Genomic DNA, 23127 nt, shown 5'->3' on the forward strand with positions numbered 1-23127 from the left:
TGCAAACTTGAAACGTGTTTTGTATTGTCAATGCAAGCTGAATGATGCAGAAGAAAATAATTTTTATGAATGTTCACCTGCTTAAAAGCAAAGATCATGCAGGCAGGCATATGCTTGTAATAGAAATTTCCCTCAGCTGTCATAAGTTACACTCAGTTTTGGTTGGGTTTTGTGTTTTTTCCCTTTTCCCCCCCAAATTACACTTCAGTTTTTGGTTTTCTGCCTTGAGTGTGTTCTGATTTTTCAGGTATGTTGATACCGATGTACAGATGTTGGCCCCTTCTGTTGATTTATTATGATTTTTATGCATGCAGCATTTCCAGAGTTCAGTGTGTCATTTTTACCACTTTTCACTCTCAAATAAGTACATAATACTTTTTTTCTCTTTTATTGCCCCCGTTCATGTATGCACGGAGCTCTTCAGTTTCAGTTAGCCCCCAGCTATTAATGAGACTGTTCTGGTAATGTGATAAGAATGAAATTGTCAGTAGAATTAGTTTTCAATCAGATTGTGGTTTTTTAAAGCACTCTGTTTTGTCCCATCTTCCAGTTTAGTTACAGGTGATGTTGAGGTTTTCTTTTTTCCAGTGGGCAGAAACTGTTGATCTTGGATCATAAATTACTTGCTTACTTTTTGTCCTGAAAATCCTGCTACTTGCCAACATAACAGCATTAAGTCATGATGCAAGAAAAAGCAACTCCAAGGTCACTGCCCCATTGAAAGAGATCTTAATTTCTTCCTTAAGCAGTGGAATTTGACAGGGAAAATGAATGTACAGGCAATGGGGTAACCTCCCTTAGATGGCAGGTTGCATACCTCAATCCAAGATTTGGTACTTATTGCTGAGGATATTAAAAGTATGGTCAAATAACAGGGAGAGAAGTGAAGGGCTGTTTTGAAGGCTGTTGCTGTAATAACAGCGTCTCACTTCTGCCAGTGGGAATCACTGATCCAGGAGTTAATGGTACATCCAACCTGGTTTTTGAATAGTGTCAGGCTCTGGAGAAGTGACTCAGGGCTCAGCCAGAGCCTCCCACCTTCTCAGGTCTGCAGAAAACTGGGGAGGTTTTAGTCTTCAGAGTTTAGGGAGGGTGGGAAACTGCTGCTCTGAGTTGTAAATCAGTGTGCACTCTGCTTCTTGACTTGATTTCCCCATCAGTTTTATTATGAAAATCAAATCTTCTGTAATGGAGCGAATTATTTCTAGTCATCAAGCTGTAGATGAAACGTGTGTTTCTTCAGATATTTATTTCCTGCTGTAGGCTGCCTCTGAGAAAGCTGCTCTCTAATGCATTTATAATACATGAAATGTGCTATAAATAAGTACACTAGCCAAAGAATTAACTGCTGGCAGCAGCTTAGTTCCTTCAGGGTGAGATAGTGAGTGTAAAAGTTTGCAGCTAGTTATGGGAACAACCAAATCTCCTTTGCTCTTCCCATCCTCCTGCCCACAGCCCATCCATGCATGCTCCGTGGCTTCCCATCCCTGGGAAGAATGCCCTGGCACGTGCCTCACAAAGACAGAAGAGCCAAAGAAGGAATAAATGATGCTGCCAAACATTTTGAGACATGCTGAGAAGGACGGTGTGCAGCTTAGCAGTGTATCTAGGAGTCTTGTACTTCTATTGTGGTTGTGGGATGATAAAGTAATTGAGTTGTGGAAATGCAGGGAGGAGAAGAGTCCTCTTTTTTGCCTCTCAAAGCTGAAGGGAATGACTGAATATTTTAATGAATATTTATCAAGGCCAGCATGTCTTTTTTTTCCCTGCTAGCTGTTTTTTTGTTTGCTGGCTATCAAAAGAGACAGTAAATGACCTCGTTTCGTTTCAAGGGAAAAGTAACTTCAAACATTAAAGGTGTTACTCTGTTATTTCAGATATTCCGGATCAGGTAATCAGAGTTTTCAAAGCAGATCAGCAGAGTTGTTACATTATCATCAGCAAAGACACTACAGCAAAAGAGGTGGTGAGTCACGCCGTCCACGAATTCAACTTGACAGGCGCCTCTGAGACCTACTCCCTCTGCGAAGTGTCAGTCAGCCCGGAGGGAGTCATCAAACAGCGGAGGCTCCCAGATCAGTTCTCCAAGTTGGCCGACAGGATTCAGCTCAATGGACGGTAAATGCACCTTGTTTTAATTTCAGTTTGGATTCATTTGCTTTTTAGGATTGAAACATCCATAAGATCCCATCCCATTCAGGGAGGGATCATAGAACACCAGATTAGAAGGGACCTCGGGGATCATCTGGTCCAACCTTTGTAGGCAAAGCATGACCCAGACTAGATGTCCCAGCACCCTGTCCAATTGAATCTTAACAGTGTCCGACATTGGTAAACCCAAAACCCCCTCCCCAAATCTGCAGCAGCTGCTCTATGACAACTAAATTTAGCAGTTCAGGATAAGGTAAGGTATATAGCGGCTTACACTGGAAAAAAAAGAATCTTACATTTGTTCTGACACTTTCCACATGTACTTCAGGATTAAAACATACAATTACTCTCTTTCTCAGTGATGTCATGTTGCAATGAACTGATACTAACCTGAGATAAATTCTTCCATTTTTATGTAAACTTTTATGAATGTTTCTTAAATGTTAAGTGCTTCAGTTTTATCTGATGACCTGGTCCATACCAGAAGGAAATTTTTATTAAGTAAAAAATTCTTTAGTTGTCTTTGCTAGGCAACAGAGGGAATTTATGAGGAATAAACTCTTATATATCTGAAAGAGATCTGCTTGGGACCATGGAAATGAATTTTCCAGATACATTTTCATTTCCTGAATACTATGTGCTTCATGTAAATAGTAATATGCCACACTATTTATGTAAGAAATCACACTAAATTTGTGTGAGAAATAGAGAAATACATTAACAAGAGATTTCTCAGGACTGATGTGTATTTAAAATGTTATTTCACTGGTGAATTTACAAATGGCAAAGTAACTGACCTTTTTCTGAGGGTGAAAGCTACAGTGTATTATGAAGAATGGTATAGAAAATGCTAGCAAAGAGGCAGATAAAACCAGCTTTTGAAATGGTTTTTTACTTCAGTAATGATGATACCTTATACTAAAGTACAAGGTTGTGCTGTCCCTTCTTGTCTCTGTCTTTCCCTTTTACACTGTTGTCAATAGTAACGCACAAATACCCTCACGTAGACACCCCTGTGGTGTCAGTGATGTCCACCTTGAGTGGTGTAGTTCAATGTCTTTGTGTTCACAAGCCCTCTGAAGCACATCTCTTAACGTTTTATTATAACTTAACTATTCTCTAGGTATTATCTTAAAAACAATATGGAAACAGAGACCTTATGCTCAGATGAGGATGCTCAAGAGCTGCTAAGAGAAAGCCAGATTTCCCTTCTGCAGCTGAGCACCATTGAGGTCGCCACTCAGCTCTCCATGAGAGACTTCGAACTCTTCCGCAATATTGAGCCTACAGAATACATCGATGACCTTTATAAGCTGGACTCCAAGACAGGAAATGCTCACCTGAAACAGTTTGAGGATGTCATCAACCAGGAGACCTTCTGGGTTGCCATGGAAATTCTAGCAGAGCCCAACCAACTCAAGAGGATGAAGATTATTAAGCATTTCATTAAAATTGCCCTCCATTGCCGAGAATGCAAGAACTTCAATTCCATGTTCGCGGTTATAAGGTAAAATGCTTCCATTTGTCAGATCTGATTTGTGCTGTCAAAGGCAATTCTGGTAATCTGAATGGAAAGAAAAGAAATAGGTTTATCCTGAAGAGATCACTGATGGTGCGGGCTAGTTGGAAGGGAATTGCCAAGCTTTTCAGAAGCCAGACTGTACAAAGAGGTGTATTGTTGCTGCTGTCTTTTCCTTCCTCCTCCTCAGAAGTTTAGTGTATCATGGAACTTGATGTGACTGTCTCTATTTTAACCATTACCTAGCAGGGAAAGAGAAGAGTTGGACAAAAGCAATATTTGATTGATAACTTCAGAAACCTACCTGAGCATTGCTGTCATTTCCATTCTGGCACCCAATTTCCTTTCTTTTCTCAGTCGTTGTTACTGTGTCAGTGTGCACTGAGTTGTATCTGCGATTATGAGATTACTTTATTTCTTCCTTTCATTGTAAGGACTTCCTCAAATCACTCTGGTTTTAGTTATATTTTCCTTTCCATTCTTTCCTGTCATCTGCTCCCTTCTTTATTTTTTTCCTCTCTTCATTTGCACACTTAGACTTTCTCTTCTATTTTATACTAGATGCTGCTACTTTAACAGCATGAGTTCAGCATTTCCTTTATTTGCAATTATCTTATACCCAGGGTTTACTTGAAGAAAGAAAAAGAAAGGTGCTGTGATTCATCAGACAAAGATCTGGATTCCTGCTGTATCCCAGCATCTTTGAAAATACCATTTTAAAATGTTTTCTTCCATGTCTAGCCAGTTTCTTGAATGCTGTTGGCTTCTGTTTAGGCATACATTAAATAATGAATGAATTTTCTTAAAGGGCACTGGGCAGCCATTGGGGCTGGGGCTGCTCATTACATGGTGAATACACATGTGGATACTGAATCTAATTTCTATATTCTACTCCCTAATTCCTCATCATTTATTGTGGGTGGAGAAGTGACTCTTCCTGCTTCCCAGTTAACTCTAATCAGGCCGTGACTGAAGTGGTCTTTGGTCGAAAGAAAAAGTCAATAAATTAGGTTTTGTCTTACCCTGATTTCCAGAGGAATATGTTTTTGTTAGCATATGCCACGGGGGTTCTCTTTCTTGCCTTGCCTTGCATATCAATATGGTGCCATATGTTTCATGAAATAGGAAGATAACCATCCTAATGTAGCATGTAAAAGAGGGACTGTGTGGTGGCATATGCTTGATTTTTCACGTGAGAGAAGGCTTTGTTTGTGACTTGACAATAACATGGAGAAAAATCTCTCTGAAAGAATAAAGCAAATACCAAATAAGATTCTGAAGCTTTCAAAATGAGAAAAAAAGTCTTCTTAGAATAGCAGATTTGTTAATTGTGTGAATCTGGATTTACTGGTGAATGCCAGAAAATAGCACTTTCCAATTCAGCTACGGGGGCTTTGTGATCATTGCAGAATTTCTTGAGCAAACTTGGTGACAAATTCTAATAGGGAGGATGGATCTATTTCCTTTATTTTAATTTGTTGTATTGCATCCAACTAATTCTGCATATATTTTTACTTAATGACAATGAGAGCACAGTGACAAGTTTTAGCATTGCTGCTGCTTCTAATTCTCAGACTGTTGGTGCTCATTTACAAATGGTCCAAATGTGGTCCTCTGCAGACCTGCCACTTTTGCCTGGGGTAAGCCGTGCACTGTTCTCACTTGCCACTGTAGCTGTGTATTCACCTCATTAATTCTCCACCCTTTTGTCCTTATTGCGGTACACATTTTTACAGGAGAGAAGTGGTGCTTAAGTTAAACGGGCACCAGTCCTGTGTTACAGAGGGATTGTTTTGGCAGGCTAACTCAAAATTGGTACCTTCTGAATAGGAAGCAGTCATGGTTTTTACAGTTCTCTTTCGCTTGCTCACAAGCGTGAACAGCAGAGGTTTATTGTCATCAACTTGCAGCCTGGCTTTCACCCAGCCTTACAGTTAGCCTTGTGAAAAGCTATTTTTAATCCTTAAAACAAACCCCCAACCCTTTATTTCCTTATGAAAGGTAATGATTCCACTAACAGCTAATAATGAAACAAATCTGCCTTCCAGCGGGTTAAATCTAGCACCAGTAGCACGTCTCAGAGGCACTTGGGAGAAGTTACCAAGCAAGTATGAAAAGCACCTCCGAGACCTTCAAGATCTTTTTGATCCATCTCGAAACATGGCAAAATACCGCAACATCCTCAGCAGCCAAAGCATGCAGCCTCCAATTATTCCACTTTTTCCTGTTGTCAAGAAGGATATCACCTTTCTGCATGAAGGTAATGTCAGACACAAGAGAAATAACAAACTGAGCATTGAATATGCTTTAGCCCTAATTCAACAGATGCTTAAAAGAAGCTGCCACCAGTAGGATGCTTTTGATGCGTCCTTTGTAGGGGTAAAATAAAATAGAACTCCGCATGCATAATGGAAGAGGCTGTTCCTAGACAGAAATTAAAAATTAAAAGCATATTTTTAATATTTTAAAAGCAATGCTTAATCTTCATCGGGTGTCCGAAGGTTTAGGGTGGAACAGTAGGTGAGTGCTAACTGGTAGTTATGCTACTTTAAGTATACTCCTCTTACAAAAACTTGGTGCTGCGGTGTTTCTAGGATTTTGTTCCATGTTGTGGCTTTCAGGCAGCTACAATGATCTAACACCTCCTACTCCTGCTTTCAGCATTTTCAAGGGGTTTTGTTTAAACATTTCCATTTTGTTCCTTTTACACAAAGTCCTGTTCACAATTGGGTTAAGTTTAAGCATTTCCAAATACGCCCAATTCTTGGTTGTGGTGTTTCAGAGCTGTTTGGACTAACTTCAGAATGTGAATACTGTTGATGTCAGTTCTGTTAGGAAGAAGTTCTTCCCTGTGAGGGTGCTGAGGCGCTGGCACAGGGTGCCCAGAGAAGCTGTGGCTGCCCCATCCCTGGCAGTGTTCAAGGCCAGGTTGGACACAGGGGCTTGGAGCAACCTGCTCTAGTGGAAGGTGTCCCTGCCCGTGGCAGGGGGTTGGAACTGGATGAGCTTTAAGGTCCCTTCCAACCCAAACCAGTCCGGGATTCTTATTTATATTATTTTATCATCTATGCCAGTGAATTTGGACATAATTCACTCCTTTTTCCTCTTACTAATACTTGTTACTTTAGAAATAGATTAACAAGAGCGATATTAGGTGGTCGGAGTGGGCCTGATGGTGTTTTGCCATTAGGGCAGTTTTGATGATGGAGGGACAGGGAGCGGATACTCTGAGCGACTAGAAACACATTGCCTGTTAGAAAGTATTTCTGATTCATTTTTTCCCTTTTTTCTTTCCTTATGTGTGTGTTTCCATTATGCAGGAAATGATTCCAAAGTGGATGGCCTAGTGAATTTTGAGAAGCTCAGAATGATTGCCAAGGAAATTCGCCAAGTTGTCCGAATGACCTCGGCAAACATGGATCCGGCTGTAATGTTCAGACAAAGGTGCGCACTTTACAGTAGGATTGAAGATGTCTGGGCTGGGTGGGGACCTGGGGCTGTGTGTGCATCAGTGCCTTCGTGTTTCATGGTGTAACTTCCCATTGACATTTACATCACTACTACAATCTTGATCAAATTATGGCAATACAATTGATGCTTCCAAGACCTGCTTTTAATAACCGCTAAACCAATTTGTTGTCTTTAAAAAGGAAAGAAGAATAGGTTCTAAGTTTAATGATTCATATTTTTGCTAAATAAAATGTTAGTGTAGGTAGAGTTTTGAGAGAGGTATAATATTAGGGGGGTGTAACATCTGTATATGATAGATACAAAAAGCACCTAAATCACCCATGTATAAATCTGAAACTGCTTCAAAACCCCACTGATAACATATTAAACCCAAACAAAATATTTCTGTTTGTTCTAAGCACAGCTTGCTCCACCTACATAATGTTTGATATGTTCAGGCTATAAGCAGTGAAAGGGGTTTTGCTTCATTTGTTTTTTCTCCTGATGCATAATATCATCAGGCTCTGTGTTGGCAAACTGGGGCATAAAAGCACCACAATTTCTAATCTGGTGCTGATAAGATCCAGATTATATTCAGTGGAGCTAAATAATGTCCTGCATCTCTTTATAAGCATCGGGGACTCTCTTGTGTCCGTGCAAGTCCTGACGCCTTCAGATCCCTGCCAAGGAGGGTAGTAGTATTCCTTGCACTGTTAGTTTGCCTCTTGCACTAATGGTGCAAGAGGCACCAGACAAAAATCCTTCAGGATGCAGTTGAGGAGGAGAGTTGGTGACAAGGTGATGTCCTGTGCTGAATCACTAGATGGCCTCAAAAAATGACATATCAAAAAATGAGCTTCGTACAAGCCCTAACTAAATTCCAGTCGATAGGTCATCTCCGAGTTGTAATCCTCTTGGATTTCTGAAGTCAGTTACATCAGTGCAGCGGAAGAAAATATCATACGCAAGGGTACGTGGCATATATGAGAGCACTGAGATCGTGCTCCCTGTGGGCTTCCAGAGGTCAGGATTCACAGGTGATGGTGAATCATGTTTGCAAGGCTGACTGTCAGGAAATAAAAGTGTTTTGTTTAAAATAGGGCCAGTTGAGGTTTGAGACAAAAATAACAGATCCCTTGTTTAAAGATGTTATTTAAAGATGGGGCTGTTTCACTGTGGAGACTCACCTTCATAGCATTGGATTTGAATTAGCAAATTTCTTCTTTAACATAGTTAGAGAGCTACTTACTGATCAGTTAGAATTGCTTTTCAGAAACTTTGCCATTCAGAGATAAACTCAGTCTACAAATAAATTTCCCTGATGCCCCATATGCTTTCTAAGACCTAATGAAGTCTAATCATTAAATGAATTTAATAGTAAATAGTTAACCTTTAGTGTGTTTTTCACAATTACTCAACACATTTTAATGACCATCATTTAAATGATGCACACTGACATAAAATGCTCAGGCATCTAATATTAGGGATAGTGCCAAAGATTAAAAGAAAATAAATCCATATTTTCACATCATTTATATTCATTTTCATTGCCTCTGGTGTTTGATCTATCAGTTTGTGTTCCGCAGCACCAATAAATGCTTTTGAAGATTAAAAATTAACAAGAAAAGATGTTTGTTAGTGGCAGCATGAGACTTGCTGGCGAGTTCATTACCGATTAATATAGAGCATCTACTTTTTCAGCGTGTATTTGGTGACTAGCTTGTTTTCCAGCAAGCAGTCAAGGGAAAACAACATCATAAACTTGAATACTGATGATGATTTCTCATTCGCTTACTGCAGACCTAATGCAAAGAATAAGTTAATTGAAGCACACTTTCTGCAATATGAAGAAGTTGAACCGTTTTGGCTCGCTCCCTCCAAACTGAATTTGACTTAGGGGAAATACTTAACTTAATGGGAGCTTGGTTTTTAAATTCATAGGTTAAACTTAAACAGAAAACTGATAGATGTTCTTCCATGTTGAAGTGTTTGTGCAAGTCCTGCCCTTGCATTCCATTACAACACTGTGTTCTTGTTTGAGAAGAATTTTGCCATATAGAAACTTCTTCTTTTCTGTTCTTTCCTGTCTACATCTTTCTTCCTGACTCTCAACTGTTTTATTTTTTTCCTGTGCTTTTCTGTTCAAATACATGCTTCAATGTATATGGCTCTTGCTTACAGGAAGAAGAGGTGGAGAAGTTTGGGGTAAGTGTAGAGATGAATGCAACTAAGATAAATAAAGATTATGCAACTCTTAACATACTGCATCCTCCTCCTTAGTGCATGCATCTGAAATACAGCATGCATTTTATTAACCCTGCAATACATGTGTTTTGGAAAACAGGAATAAGAGGTTACAGTCAACGTTATACTGCAGCTATAAGAATTCTGAGTTGCTTTTATGTATTGGATGAGTTATTTGAGTTTTGGCTTTATGCATATAAAAAAACCCTGCTGTGCAGTTACATTGGCAGGCAGTCTATTTTGGGAAATAAATAACTTGCTTTTTAACATGTAACAGAACAGTTTAAGCCATTCTGGATTTTAAACTATGAGGACATTATGAATTGTGGTAATGATACGGTGATTTCCCCCCTGAAGTTTGAGTTCAAGCTTCGAAGCATTTATTTTTAGTGTATATTTAAACTGTATCTCACATTTCATACACCAAAACCTTCATTGACTTCCCTGGGAGTCTTGATTGTGCAAGGATTGAATAATGAAAGGACTACAAATGAGGATACTGAGATACGAAATTCCTGACAGACCCACGGCAGTGCTTGTAGGACGACGTGTAGCCACGTTTTATGTGTTCTTGTGTGTCTTTTTGCTCATTAAACTGCTGCCTTGTGTACCCGAGCCTATGTGCCTTTGCACTTTGAAACTCTAGTTCTTTTTGTACTGGGGCATCTGTTTTAAAGCCCGCTATGTTTTAGTATGTTGACATAGTGCATGGAGGATGGAGGCAGGGATGCTTCTGGTGATTTGCCCTCTCTGCCATCACTTTGCCACTCACAGGGAAGCCCAGTGCAGCAATTCAGTTTGTTATCCAAGGGTATCCAGGCACTTGTGTGCAGAGAAACAGATTCAGCCCTCCAGCAGTGATGGGGGCAGTGCCAGAACTTGTGCTAGAGGAACCAGGGTACAGGTCTCTGGTGTGAAATCAGTTGGGTGATCAGTAATCACCCACTCATAGCACAGCTCCTGGGAGGAATGCCTTAGACCCAACTGGAGTCGTTTCTAGCCCTTGGGATTACTGGGAACACAAGGGAATAAGGAAAAAATAATTTTTAAAGGAAATTGAATTAAATTGCCTTAAAAAGTCAAGTCCAGACTTAAAAGAAAAGCAGTGTATATGTAAGCAATAAAATATTTATAGCAATAAACATAAACATAGTGTAGTATCCTGTTTAAACATAATGTAGTATCCTGGTTTATCATATAATAGATATTAGTTCTGTTCTTACCCAGAGGAAGTAGGAGTGCCCCTTGGTTTGAATAGGTGTGAACAGTCCATCATGCCTTTTGCTACAATAGCATTATTTTTTCCTTTAATTAAGCTATAAATTTCTGCCAGTTTTAAGCTTGTATTTTCTCTTGAATTGATATAACATCTTTGAAAATATTACAGGATTGATTTATTTCTCATGCGTGGAAATACTGCAGTCACCTGGTTTCCACCATCTCTTATTTTTAAGCTCGCCGTGCTCGATTCCATAGACTTCCTCTAACAACATGTTTCATTCTGACTCTTTTGACCATTGTGCTGGAGATGGTTTATTCTGCCACTCATGATTCTGTGAATGCACCAGGAACTTGATAAACAGATAATTTACCCTTTTAAAATAAAGTTATTCCTCCAAATGTTTAAAAAAGCCCCACAAACAAACAACTTTGAACAACTTTGAGCCTTTCCATTAGAATTTACATGTAACACATGCTGTGATCGCCAGTTACTAAAAAATTCATTGGACTGGTGTGGCCATAGGACTTTGACAGTTGAAATGGAGGTGATGTGTATGTTTGAAGTATACTAAGATCAGTTGTTTGGTCACTGCTTTGGTGTGAATAGGAGTGACTGTCAGGGAGAGTGATGGACATTGACAATTTGGGGATTATTTCTTTTTGCTGCAGTTGCTGACAGAATTGGCAGCTCACAAGTAGGAATATTGGGAGCATCATCTTTCAATAGGTGCAAGTCGGAACACATCTGTATTATCACTGTCTTCCCAACCTTTGTTAGGATACATTTTATTAATGAGCTGCTCTTCTGTGAATGTTCTTACTGAGCTGGAGAAAGAAGTTAAGTGTTTAATAAAATGTACTTGGCACAATTAACAGATTTTCCCCCTTATTTAAACACTGTCAGAAGCTCAGTTTCCTAAGAGGATTACAGTAGTCGCTCTTGCACTCAGCTAATTGCCAGAGGTTTCTGTTGTAAGCTGATGCATACAGTGGGTACCAAATTCCTTAAACCAATACGGTTATCAGGTTTGTCTACTCTTACCATCTGCAGTTGACATAGGTGGGTCTTGCCCAGCAAGAGGTACATGGGTGCTGTGAACGAGGAACATTGCGCCTCGTTCTTCCTAGTCCCACACTTTCATATGCAGTCTCTTTCTAGACTCAAATTGCTGCTCTCAATTTACTAGAGTATTTTAAGACAAGTGTTGTTTTAATGCTGTTCATCTCTTTAACTCATTTGCATCAGCATGCACTAGCCCTAACTGAAGATTATTGGCATTAATCTGCTTTGGCGTGTGCTACTGTAGCTCCTCGTTGCTGTTGAGAACTGAAAGTTGACTGCTTTGCTCCTGTCTTTTGTAGGTCTCTGAGCCAGGGCAGCACAAACTCGAACATGTTGGATGTACAGGGAGGTGCTCACAAAAAACGTGCCCGGCGCAGCTCACTCCTGAATGCCAAGAAGCTGTACGAGGATGCCCAGATGGCCAGGAAGGTGAAGCAGTACCTGTCCAACCTGAACGTGGAGACAGACGAGGAAAAGATTCAGATCTTGTCACTTCAGTGCGAGCCTGCGTATAGCACATGTGAGTACCGCAGTCTGGAACAGTGGCATGAGAAGCTGTGGCTGCCCCATCCCTGGCAGTGTTCAAGGCCAGGTTGGACACAGGGGCTTGGAGCAACCTGCTCTAGTGGAAGGTGTCCCTGCCCGTGGCAGGGGGTTGGAACAGGTTGAGCTTTAAGGTCTCTTCCAACCCAGATTAGTCTGTGAGTCTGCGATCTATGAGATATATAAAAAAATACTTGTTCCTCCCCTAGAAATACTCATTTAAGAACTTTCTCTTCTCCCTTCCAAGAAAAAGCCCTCTAGTAAGTGCTTGTTTGTCAATTCATGTGCTACCAGTTTCAACAAGCCAGCATTTGTCTTCAGATCTTGGTTGAACTCAGAAAACTTCAGTGATGTTTTGTATTTTGACCTTTACTTCTTAAACTGTGTGTCTTCTCATCAGGCTGGAAGGAAATTCAATAGTACATTAGCTCTATTCTTGCCCTGTTGTCCTTGTAGAGAATTAGGAAGGATAAAAGTAACGTTTACCGTATGAACAGCAAGAAAATGAAAAGAGACAAAATCAATATAGAAACTGGAATGGATTACGGCTTAGAATAAATGAAGATTGTTGAGAAGGAGAAGTTGGGTCAGTATTGACTGATGGGATTAACATGACTTGACAGTCAAAAACTGAGGGCTACAGCAGGAGTTTCCATAATTTGAACTTCTGTGCAACTGCCTAAGTAAAGAAACTGTTACTGACCTGTTCTCTTACACAGTTCAGTACATTCACATTTAAAAATGAGAAATGGTAATTGCATTTTATTTTGATCCATAGAAATTTTCACTTGCTTGAAAGGTCAGTTTGTTTCAGAATAGAAGAGTAGAAACCTTGCTGATCAGAATAATGTTTCATGCTTGTCTGCTGTCCAAACGTAGCATTTTACAGCTTTTTTTGCCCTCCAACACTGTTTTGTCTCTGACATGGTAAGTTAAAAGCATGACTAGGAGATGGCATCTTGAAGATAAAATTGTAAGTCCTTTCCATTATTCACTATTAAGAATGCAAATCCTTATTATTCCCTCAGGTGCCTTCCTATGCAATTGGTTTTTACCATTTCCTTTTAAATAGCACTGATGCAGGAATGGTGGAGATGGCCATATTTGACTCCCTTTTTAAAACTGTTAAATTCTGTGTAGTCCCACTGGCCCTGTGCCTGAGGTCACCAGAAATCACAGGTTCCCTCTGAACTGGAAGGTGCACAGCATCATCCCTTGGCAGTGGAGGTGCTTGTGCTGTGTTCAGCCAGATATGTTGCAGCACAGAATGTTTCTACTCAGAGGTAACACCACTGTGGGTTTTATGCTTTACACCCCCACTGAAGCAATAAATAAAAGTATGTCAGGATGAACTCTTGGTAGATGGTCTATGTGCAAACATAACAGTGGCCATACTATGCCCTGGAGACAAACATAAATGTTACGAGGTTGTTTTCCAATTGTTCTAAATAAATCATTGAAAATCTTGTTTGCACAGTGGTAGCCATGGGTATTTGGAAGTAAAAACAGGGAATAAATACTGAGCGTTCTACTCCATGTAGTTAAGCAAATCAAGCCCTTTTTTCTTAAACTTCAAAAAAGGAAAATGAAGGTTAAATAAATACACATATAAATACGTAGTAGAGAGGTATGTTATTAAAGTGCCTATCTTTAAAACCTAGGAAAAACAAAACAAAGCTCCCCAGTCTCTTATCTCAGCAGTAAGATTCTCCTGGCCTTGCTTGCAGAAGGAGTGAGCAGCAGTAATGCTGCAATCCAGACTTTTCCAAAGGAATTTACGGAGAATTCAGATGACCTTAACTTCAGAGTTTGTTAATTACTGTGTGATTAAAGTAGAAACTGCAGCAGCGCTGTGTTGTAAATCAATTGTGCCACCTAGTGAAAGCTTTGATGCCAGTTGCAAAACAGCTATTCCTTCTCCCTTCAGTGGCATGACGTAAGTTTGAAGGAGACGCTGTGAGGCTTTTGCATCTTATGTACAAACATCTAAAATATGGACCTATGGTAGAAATAAATCATATTTCTTGGCTTTTGATAAAGTGTCTCTATGACACTTCAAAGAGTTTAGGTTTTTTGATGCCATTTCATGCAACAGCCTCTTAAGTGTAACAAGATCATAGAATCACAGAATGATTGAGATCACAGAATGATTAAAATGGTGAGATAGGTGTGTTTGGAATAGAAATGTTTTCAACTACGTTTTATCTGCTTCATACTGTGGTTGCTGGTCTGCATGGTTGTACTCGCTGTAATAATCTGCAATTCAAAGTGCAAGATACTTATATGCAATTTTTCCATAACAGTGACAAAGAATTTAAGTGAGAGAAGAGGAGCAAAATCCTCAGAAATGTCTCCAGTACCCATGAGGTCAATTGGCCAAACCACTAAAGCCCATCAGCATCAACAGAACAGGATGAGTCAAGTTCTTCAGGTTCCAACTGTGAATTTATACCCCAGTAGGAAAAAGGGACTGACAAAGGATCACGTCACATTCAGTGAGTATCTTCAGTTCACCTGTCTGGAGAGTTTGATAGGCTCAGTAAATAAAGAGGGAGGAGCTATCTTAACATATCTCTCCTGAATAGGTCAGATGTACCTTGTTAAGTATTAACTGTGTATTTCTGCATTCTGAAGGGATCTTGCACAACCAGAGTAGAACAACATTGCTTGTTTGCTCTCATGACAAAATGAAGTGTAATTTATTTAGGTGAAATTATTGAAACAAATTGCAGAGATTTAATGTTTTAACCTCTGGAACACCATTGTAACAACTTTTATTGTCCAGTGGAGCAACATGTATTACTACTTGCTCCTAGTGAGCATCAGTTTTTTTCTGTCTCTGAATTTGCTAGTTGCAAAGCAGTATTATGTATTAAAATGCTTTTGACCTGTTTGCGTAACTTGTATCATTTGAAAGCTACAATTGTGGGTTATCCAATCAGTTACTTGCAGTCAGTAAATGATATGAAATGATTCTATGATACATTGAGCATCAGTATCTGTTAAAACAGCTTCAGGAAACAGTCTGTTGCAGCATACAGAAGAATAGTATGCGCCAAATGATTCTGTTGTTTTCGTAGGCACAGGTTCCCCACAGAAGTCATTAAGCTTGTCTGAGGAAGTAAGTAGTAAGAAACAAACAGATGACACAATGTCCATGGCATCTTCTTTGCACTCCAGCCCTCCTGCTTCTCCTCAGGGCTCTCCACGCAAAGGTACGTGTGCTGGATGAACGTTCATTGTGTGTGTGTCAGCATCAGTCTCAGGAGCCCTTGCTTGTGTTGCACTAAAACCAGGGTGGGCAGTGGCAGGAGTATGTATTGCTAATAATATGTTAGAGAAATAGTAGTTTAGAATATTCATGTCAAGATTAGAATCTGCCTTTCTATGAATAGAAATAGGTTTTCAGTGTGTTTGTATGTTTTGACCTTAAAAATTTAACTACTGTTTAAAAAGAGTGTTTTCTTAAAAATTGCTTAAGTGCTTGTGACAGAATTCCCAGTAGATCTTAAGTGCCAGCCTATCAGCTCACATTTAGGTGGCCAATTACATGAATGGGATTCACAGACTTGGGGATTTCTTGAAAACAAGTGTTGCTTGTCTTGAAGACAAGAGGCTACTAAGACACCCTACGGTTTTGCTGAAGGTACCTGGAATATCAGATGAGTAGATGGAACTGGAGAGAAAATGGTTTCGTAGTTCTCCAGAAGAGATGGTTTTCTGCAAAAGTAGTGCATCCATCTAATCCTCAAGTTGTTATTCATACTTCTTGTTCTTGTGCACAGGGCTTTGTATACATCCCTGTTTATCATGACGCCCTCAGAACCCCTTTATTTTTGATGTCTTCGTCTTAAAAGACCTGCATCACTTCATCATTAGTCAACCTTGGATGGGAATTCAGTTGAAATCTGTTAACACCACTTTGTAGTCAGCCAGTGTGGTCAGTGCTGAACGGTGTAAGGCATTTCTCCCTCTCTTCTGTGCTGCTTATGCCTCACTGACAGCCCAAAGCCACAGGATTGGCATGGCACGGCATGGTGGCTTACTGCACCTTCTCACCCTTTTCAGTGGGAGATCATGCTGCTCCGTCCACTTCTGCCTTCACAAGATCCTGTTTCCTTTAGGAGAATGCCACTTATTTTACTTAAGCACAGCATATGTATAAGAAGTTTAATTACTTGGGCTGCCAAATGTAGCTCCACTGAGATTTTTGAGCATTGCTTATGGACATGTTATTTTTGTTAACTTTCATCTGGGTCTTTGAAAATAATGTTTTGTTTCTTTGGGATTATTTCATTAATTCAGCTTGCTTTCAGTATATTTTTAGCATTGATGTAATTTGAGGTGATCCATACCCTGTTGTATGTGTAGTGCTAACAGCTCATTGAACTAAAATTAGGTGCTTCACAGACAGCTGAAAGACATGATTTAGGCACAAACACGTTCCACTTAATCTTATATTTCATTTTCTTTTGATCTGTACCCAAGTGATATGCAAATAGAATTGAAGAAAAAAAGATTTAAATCAGGACATTATTTCTGCTGGTACTTCTCACTTATCAAGATGTGCCTGTGTGTACTTTATTGTAGTTGGTAACATCCAAAGGTCGGATAACTGCAGTCAGATGAACCTCTCTGGCTCTTCCTCATCACTCGCCAGTGAAGCCAGCAACAAGAACAGTGGACAACGCAGCTACGGAATAGGTGGGGCTTATTTACAAAAGAGAATTTGGATGATTGTGAAAGCAAGAGACAGTTCAGACATGAGTGAAAAGGGAGAAAGAGAAGCTGAGCATGAAAAGGCAGAAGCTGAGCGCGAGCACAGGAAAACGGAGGGACCCCAGTTTAGAAGACTTAGGGAAAGAATCTTCTCCAGGGAAAGAACAGCTTTTACTGCAAAAAAGGAAGCAGAGCACACCGGAGCCTCAGAAACGAGTGAAAACCAAAAGGACAAAGACAGTGATACTCTGAGCATAGCAAGTATCTATAGCAACAGCAGTCTGTGGACATCTTACTGCCTATGCGTGAAGCCTAGAAGGAGAAGGAAGACTATATGATGTATTTCTAGAAGGAAGACTGTGATGTCCATGTTGTGTCAAATATACTGATTCTATCCCAGTTATTTCAAAGTTATTCATTTACATGTTTAAGCTGTTCAATGTGCTTCCCTTTCAGATATTTGTGTCAGTTATTTATAGCTAATCACCCTTACAGTGCAGTGAAGACAGTAATGTGAAGTTTAGAAAATCAAGGAACAGGTACAGTGACAGTTCTGTTACTTAGTGTTTGCAAATGCCAATGAAACAGTAAGTTCTGCATCATTCTCTTAATTAGACTCTAGATAGTCCTTCATCTGATGTAAACCAAATGCTCACTTCCAGTGTTGGTGTGTATTTGCATTGGACACATCTTCTGCTGACCTTTTCAGCCCAGCAAAGACTGCATTAGTCTCTTTATATACGTGTGTTGTTCTCTAATGGCTCAGCTTTCACATAGTGTTAATCTCTTTCATGAAGAGCCCTTTTGTATGTTCTTGATGAAGAGTATCTTAAAATTAAGATAATACTGATATTAAATGCTCATATTTGCTCTTAAAATCTTACAGCAATAGTCAAGCTTAAACTGTGGAATCTCTCAAATGATGAGCTGTATGCTCAGTGGCATGTATACCAGTGGCTCCAGATGCCATATTATGAGATCTCTGTATTTTTCATGGACTGAATGACATTAATCTTCTGTATTCAGTTGTGTGTATCACTGGCGTGGCTTTTACACTGCCTGGTCATTTCACATTTTCACCTGATTGATGTAAATATATGGCAGTCCAGCTCAGGGAGGTAGAAAGGAAGTGAGAAATGAGACGGAATTTGGGAAAAAGTGCTTATCTGAGGGCTGTGTCAACAGTGTATCAGTGTGGTGTCCGTAGAGATTAATTAGCAGATGCTCATGTACCTACACATGAAGCAGTTATGATCCAGTATTTTCAAATCAAGGTTCCAATTTTGTAATTTTATGCACATAATGTAAGGCAAATCATAGACTGTTTGCTCCTAGTGAAGGCAGGGATGTATTTCCTCACCTGCAGTGGATTTGCCATAGAGAAATCCACTGAGAATTTCATTAACCCAAGACTTTTTGCCCTTAGAAGAAAGGGAACAAACCATAACTTGTTGCCTTTGCTGAGTTATGTTCATTTCAGTTCTTCCTCTGATTCTCTAAGGTCATAAAAAGAATTATTCAGGCAAGTTTTCCATACTAAGGGCTGCTTCTGAAGCAGTCTGGAGACAGATGTCCCATCTGGAATTCCTTTAGTTATACCAGCAGAAGTGTCTACAGGGTGTCTGTAGCCAGAGCCCATGGAAGTCCCCATTGTAGTAGTCTCTTACGTTCACTCCAAGTACTAGGAAGAGGAGCTGTTTGATATATAGGGCTATAACATGGTTTGTGTTTGAAAGAAGTGATTTGAGAGTAAGGCTAAGCCAAACAGACAAAATGCATTATATATTTTGCTCTCAATCTGGTGAGGTCTCCAGCTGTTTCCCCTCTGCAGGAGCAGTGCTGGCGTCTGATCCAGCTCCTGCCAAAGCCGTGTTTCCTGCTTTTGCTTCCTTCTCTGTTAATTTTGGAAGAGGTAATAAACCCAAAATGGACCATATGGCTAACCCCTGAGTGCTAATAGCTGCCTTTTACCTTAGTCAGCATCTCCTCATCCACTGCCAAAATCTTTTTTGAGTGTCATACAATAGTAGAGCAGAGAGATAGTGGGAAATATACTGCATTTGTACTAGAAGACTACAGGGAAGGATGAGCAAGACCTGATGTATCCACTCACTATTCATGCTGCAATTGTCAGTCATGGTTATGTAGGTTTAACCTGCTGCTCTGGAGAGTAGTGGAGTTGCAGGTAGGTTATTGGAGTCACTGGACTTGCATTGTTAAATCAGTGGTAGATGCTGATAGATGCTAAAAGGTTTAGTACCCCAAAAACTTCAGTGGGCTGACAGTATGCAAACAGGGTTTCATTGGTTTTTCTTCTAAATATCCTTGCTGCAGTGTGTGTGTCAGTGTTTCATTGTCATACCTAGTAAACTTGAATTGCTCTTTAACCAAGACGTTCTCCTCTTCTCCAGGCTATGCCCTCATACCTTCCACTAAATCCGATAACTTCTCAGACTCCAGCCACAGTGAGATTTCATCCCGGTCCAGCATCGTGAGCAACTGCTCAGTGGACTCCATGTCAGCAGCGCTACAAGATGAGAGGAGTTTGTCCCAGTCTCTCATTGTGGTGGATTCAGGAGGGCCAGAGAGGAAAGAGCATCCTCAGCCCCTGGCTGATTACAGCCAGCCATGCCCAGGGTAAGATGCAACTGGTTATGGTTGGGGTTGGTGTCCTCTGGTGTCAAAAGGGGGTAATAAAGCGTTGGTGTCAGGACACAGTCGTGCACTCTACTGTGGTTATTGAGCTCTTTAATGACTGCTCTGTATGGGAAGAGCCTGTTTTCCTTAGAAATGATGGTATTACTCAGGTAGACAACAGCTTGTTCCTGTTAGCGGGGTCAGATGGACATCTCATGCAGTAGACTGCAAATGTGTTTAAAGCTAGGATGATACTTAACAAATGAGTGCAGTAGTGAGAGACAGCAGAACAGGATATTATCAGTGCTTTCTGAGACAGCAGTGCCAGTCACTTAACATACTTAATGTAATTTTTAAGGATTTTTCTTATTGTCATTTGTTGGTTAGCAGACTGGCAGCGTTCTGCCACTGTCTTCCTCAGAGTTTCCACACAAAATGTCTTGTTACTTTAGTGCAATGGGACATTGTCCTGAGATGACACTCTGAACTGGAAGGTTTTGGTTTTGTATTATTAGATGTTAAACCTTGATCCATAAGATCTAATATTTGGAAATCTTCTTGAGATAGTGTCTTCTGCCCTCAGATGTGGATTCAAGTAAATGAGAGATGCTCCTTCCATTTGTAGTTTTTACAGCTCATCTCTAAAGCTATGTAAGATTTTTATGATTGAACTCTATAAAGCTATGTAACTGATCAGAATATACCAGTATTCTGTGATCTCTTGCTTGTAAAAAAGCTTATTAGTGTATGTTTTCTAAAGTGCTGCACCTCTTAAGAAATTCATGATTTGGTTTATTTCACTGGGGTAAAATGGGAATTTAAAGATGTGCTTCATAAAAGAAAATAATTCTTCTTTCTAAAAGGCCTAACACGTGCTGAGAGTTGAGTCAGAGCAGGAACAGTGCACTGGGGAAATGCCCCTTTGAACTGGCTGGGAAAAGAAGAAAGCAGGTTTTAGGCTGGAACTTAGAAAAGCAAGTGGGGAAAAGAAGTTGTTTGCACATATCTAAGAATAATAATCCTTGATTTCACAATGTGTCAGTAAACTGCTGAGGGGTAGTGTTGAATTTTAATGTTGGACTGCCCATGCATTTGTTAACGTAACCAGGAATAGTTAAGAGACTTGAATAATGTCTAGCCATTGTAACTTCATGTCTTCTAAATTCATGCAAACCTGGCTTTATTTTATCCCCCTTAATTATGCACTGACAGTGATTAGAGCTTTCAGCAGCCATTTGGTTAAACACGAAGTTTTGTCCTTTGGTTTTCAGAATCTGTCGCTCCAGATTGTTCCCACAAATGTTATTTATGCCCAATATTTCCAAATGTCCTTGAAATACAAATAGTTCCACTCTGTCCAAACAACGTCACGGTGCTGCCAGCGAAGGCGTTGGGTTTTATGCTAAGTGTTTATTTTGGATTTAGTTTATAAATGCAAAGAAAAAGGTGGTGGGAGCCTGAAACTGAGAGGTAATTACTCCTCTGCTTTCCATCAGGCACTGTCTTGCTGTAGTTGATAAAGGAAAGCTGCTGTGGACCAGATTTTTATGGATCTGGGATCATGCCTGTAAATGCCTGTTGCAAACTTGTTATTCCCATGGGAATAACTTCCCTGCTGCTGTGTGCAGTAATGAGTCGGGAATAACTGTGTCTCTTGTCAGTGCTCCTGTGTGCCTTGACCTTGCTACTTACCTGTTCTAAAACCAGAGTTGGCTTTGAAACCAGATAATTGTCCCTGAGTATATCAGTTTTATTTTAAAAGCTTATGAGTGTTTTTCCTGTTGTTCAATTGTAGCTGGTCCATCACTAGGCCTGCTCTCATCAGAGGAATGGCTTTCACATCCTCCATGAGCAACGAGGAGATCTCCCACGAGCACATCACGGTAGAGGCAGCAGATAGCGGCCGGGGAAGCTGGACTTCATGCTCAAGTAGTTCTCATGACAACTTCCAGAATATCCCGAACCAGAAGAGCTGGGATCTCCTCAATTCTTACCGTCACACGCAGCTGGATGGACCCATAGCTGAAGTCGATCCCACAAACTGTTACTCCGAGGAGACTTACTTGTATTCGGAAGCCTTTTCCAAAACCAACAGGCAGTCAAAAGCCAGTGTGGAGCTGGATCAGTCTCGGCAGAGCTGGGCCTCCTCCAGCTCCCTCTCAGACACCTATGAAACAAACTATGGGACAATTAAGCGGAGGGGTCTGGAGAACTCAACAGCTGAGCAGACAGAGGTTTTGGACTCTAAACCAGGCGCTGATACAACTTACAAAACAGTTACTTCGAGTACAGAGAAAGGCCTGATAGGTAAGTGAGCCAACAGCTTATGGAAGCTTCTACATCTGTTTTTCATTTTGATATGAAGTTGTTAAGAAATGACATCAGCAGGTCTGGGGGCTCGATGGCATGTTAAATTCAGCTTTACATCTGGTTTTAATGAGAACACTACGCAGACAGTGTGCTTTCAAGCCACCTTCTTTTGCATTAGGAAAATTGAAATAATAAACCAGCCCACTTCCCAGTCACTTTATGGGTCCGCAGAAGTATCTGCGTGAAAATGTCAGGCAGTTCCTCTCTGTAGTATGGCCTTTTTGGTTTTTAGGTGATCTTGGAAACACTCATCACTGCAGGTGTTCCTCTGACAAGGAGCAACAAGCATGGCCTCTTGAAGACCATGTAATACAGGCTTTCCATGAACCCAAGAGGGAAGAGCATGACTGCTGAGGGGTGTGGAGCTCTCCCACCTCTTCGGAGCTGGAGCACCTTTCATCCATAGGGCTTCTGTTTCTGGAAGCTTAAGTGCAAAGCAGACTCCATGCCTATCTTTGCTATGTTAAACTGCCATTTATTTGGTTATGCAGCTGCAATTTGGCTACATATGAAAGGAAAAAAACATAAAATGTCTTTTCAAAGATGCATAGTTCTACCGAGATGTCTTTCCCTGTCCTATTGAGTTTAGCAGCCAAAACTAAAGGAACTGGCTTAGGAAGAAGATAAAACGTGGAGTGCAAAGCTTTCTAAACTGTAAGTCAAAGGTGCAGCTGAAATGCAATTTAATTACTGACTAGATTGCTAGAGGGGTTTATGTTATCAAAGGTAATTGCCTGAATAAGCATTGCACGTAGGGCGGAGGTTTTGGATTGCATTCCTCCTCTTTGGCTTTGGAGAAGAAAGGCAGCAACCTTAGAATTCCAACCCTAACCATTCTATGAGCATGGTGGAGCCTTACCTTGCTCACAGCTCACTCCGGTGCATGTGCCCTGCCTTTGCAGGCTTTTAGGAGCCTCTGAGCTGTTTCAGGAGATGGTGTTAGCTGTTTAGATACTGTACCATGCAGCTTGCCACCTTTGTGCAGTCCAGCACGTTGGTAAGAAACACTCAGCACCATGCTTTGCTAGAGTGTGCATATGTCTGCTTAAGCAAAGATCTAATATAGGTGGATATGATCTCTGGTTTGCACATGCAAATCTGTTAGCACCATACAATGTGCCAAAGGTATTTTCACGTTATTTGCTTACTCTCTACAAACAGCTTGTTGCCAGTCTGTAATGACTGCACGAGTTCAGAATAAACAAAACAA

General features: G+C 40.4%; 1 protein-coding gene across 8 annotated transcripts in view; it reads left to right on the forward strand.

The window, feature by feature from the left end:
• Positions 1-23127, forward strand: part of RAPGEF6 (Rap guanine nucleotide exchange factor 6) — a 118870-nt gene that overhangs the window by 87432 nt on the left and 8311 nt on the right. For 6 of the 8 annotated variants that reach the window (XM_030504965.1, XM_030504966.1, XM_030504972.1 and 3 more), the window contains 11 exons: positions 1878-2118; positions 3275-3658; positions 5719-5930; positions 6991-7114; positions 9302-9325; positions 11948-12168; positions 14495-14686; positions 15272-15406; positions 16782-16895; positions 19322-19547; positions 21343-21854. In XM_030504965.1, the coding sequence (XP_030360825.1) occupies positions 1878-2118; positions 3275-3658; positions 5719-5930; positions 6991-7114; positions 9302-9325; positions 11948-12168; positions 14495-14686; positions 15272-15406; positions 16782-16895; positions 19322-19547; positions 21343-21854 (2385 nt within the window). The remainder of the gene's footprint in view (positions 1-1877; positions 2119-3274; positions 3659-5718; positions 5931-6990; positions 7115-9301; positions 9326-11947; positions 12169-14494; positions 14687-15271; positions 15407-16781; positions 16896-19321; positions 19548-21342; positions 21855-23127) is intronic. The other 2 variants (XM_030504968.1, XM_030504969.1) reach the window with 1 other exon arrangement.

This window comes from Strigops habroptila, chromosome 12 (assembly GCF_004027225.2).
Source record: "Strigops habroptila isolate Jane chromosome 12, bStrHab1.2.pri, whole genome shotgun sequence".
NCBI classification, from domain to species: domain Eukaryota; kingdom Metazoa; phylum Chordata; class Aves; order Psittaciformes; family Psittacidae; genus Strigops; species Strigops habroptila.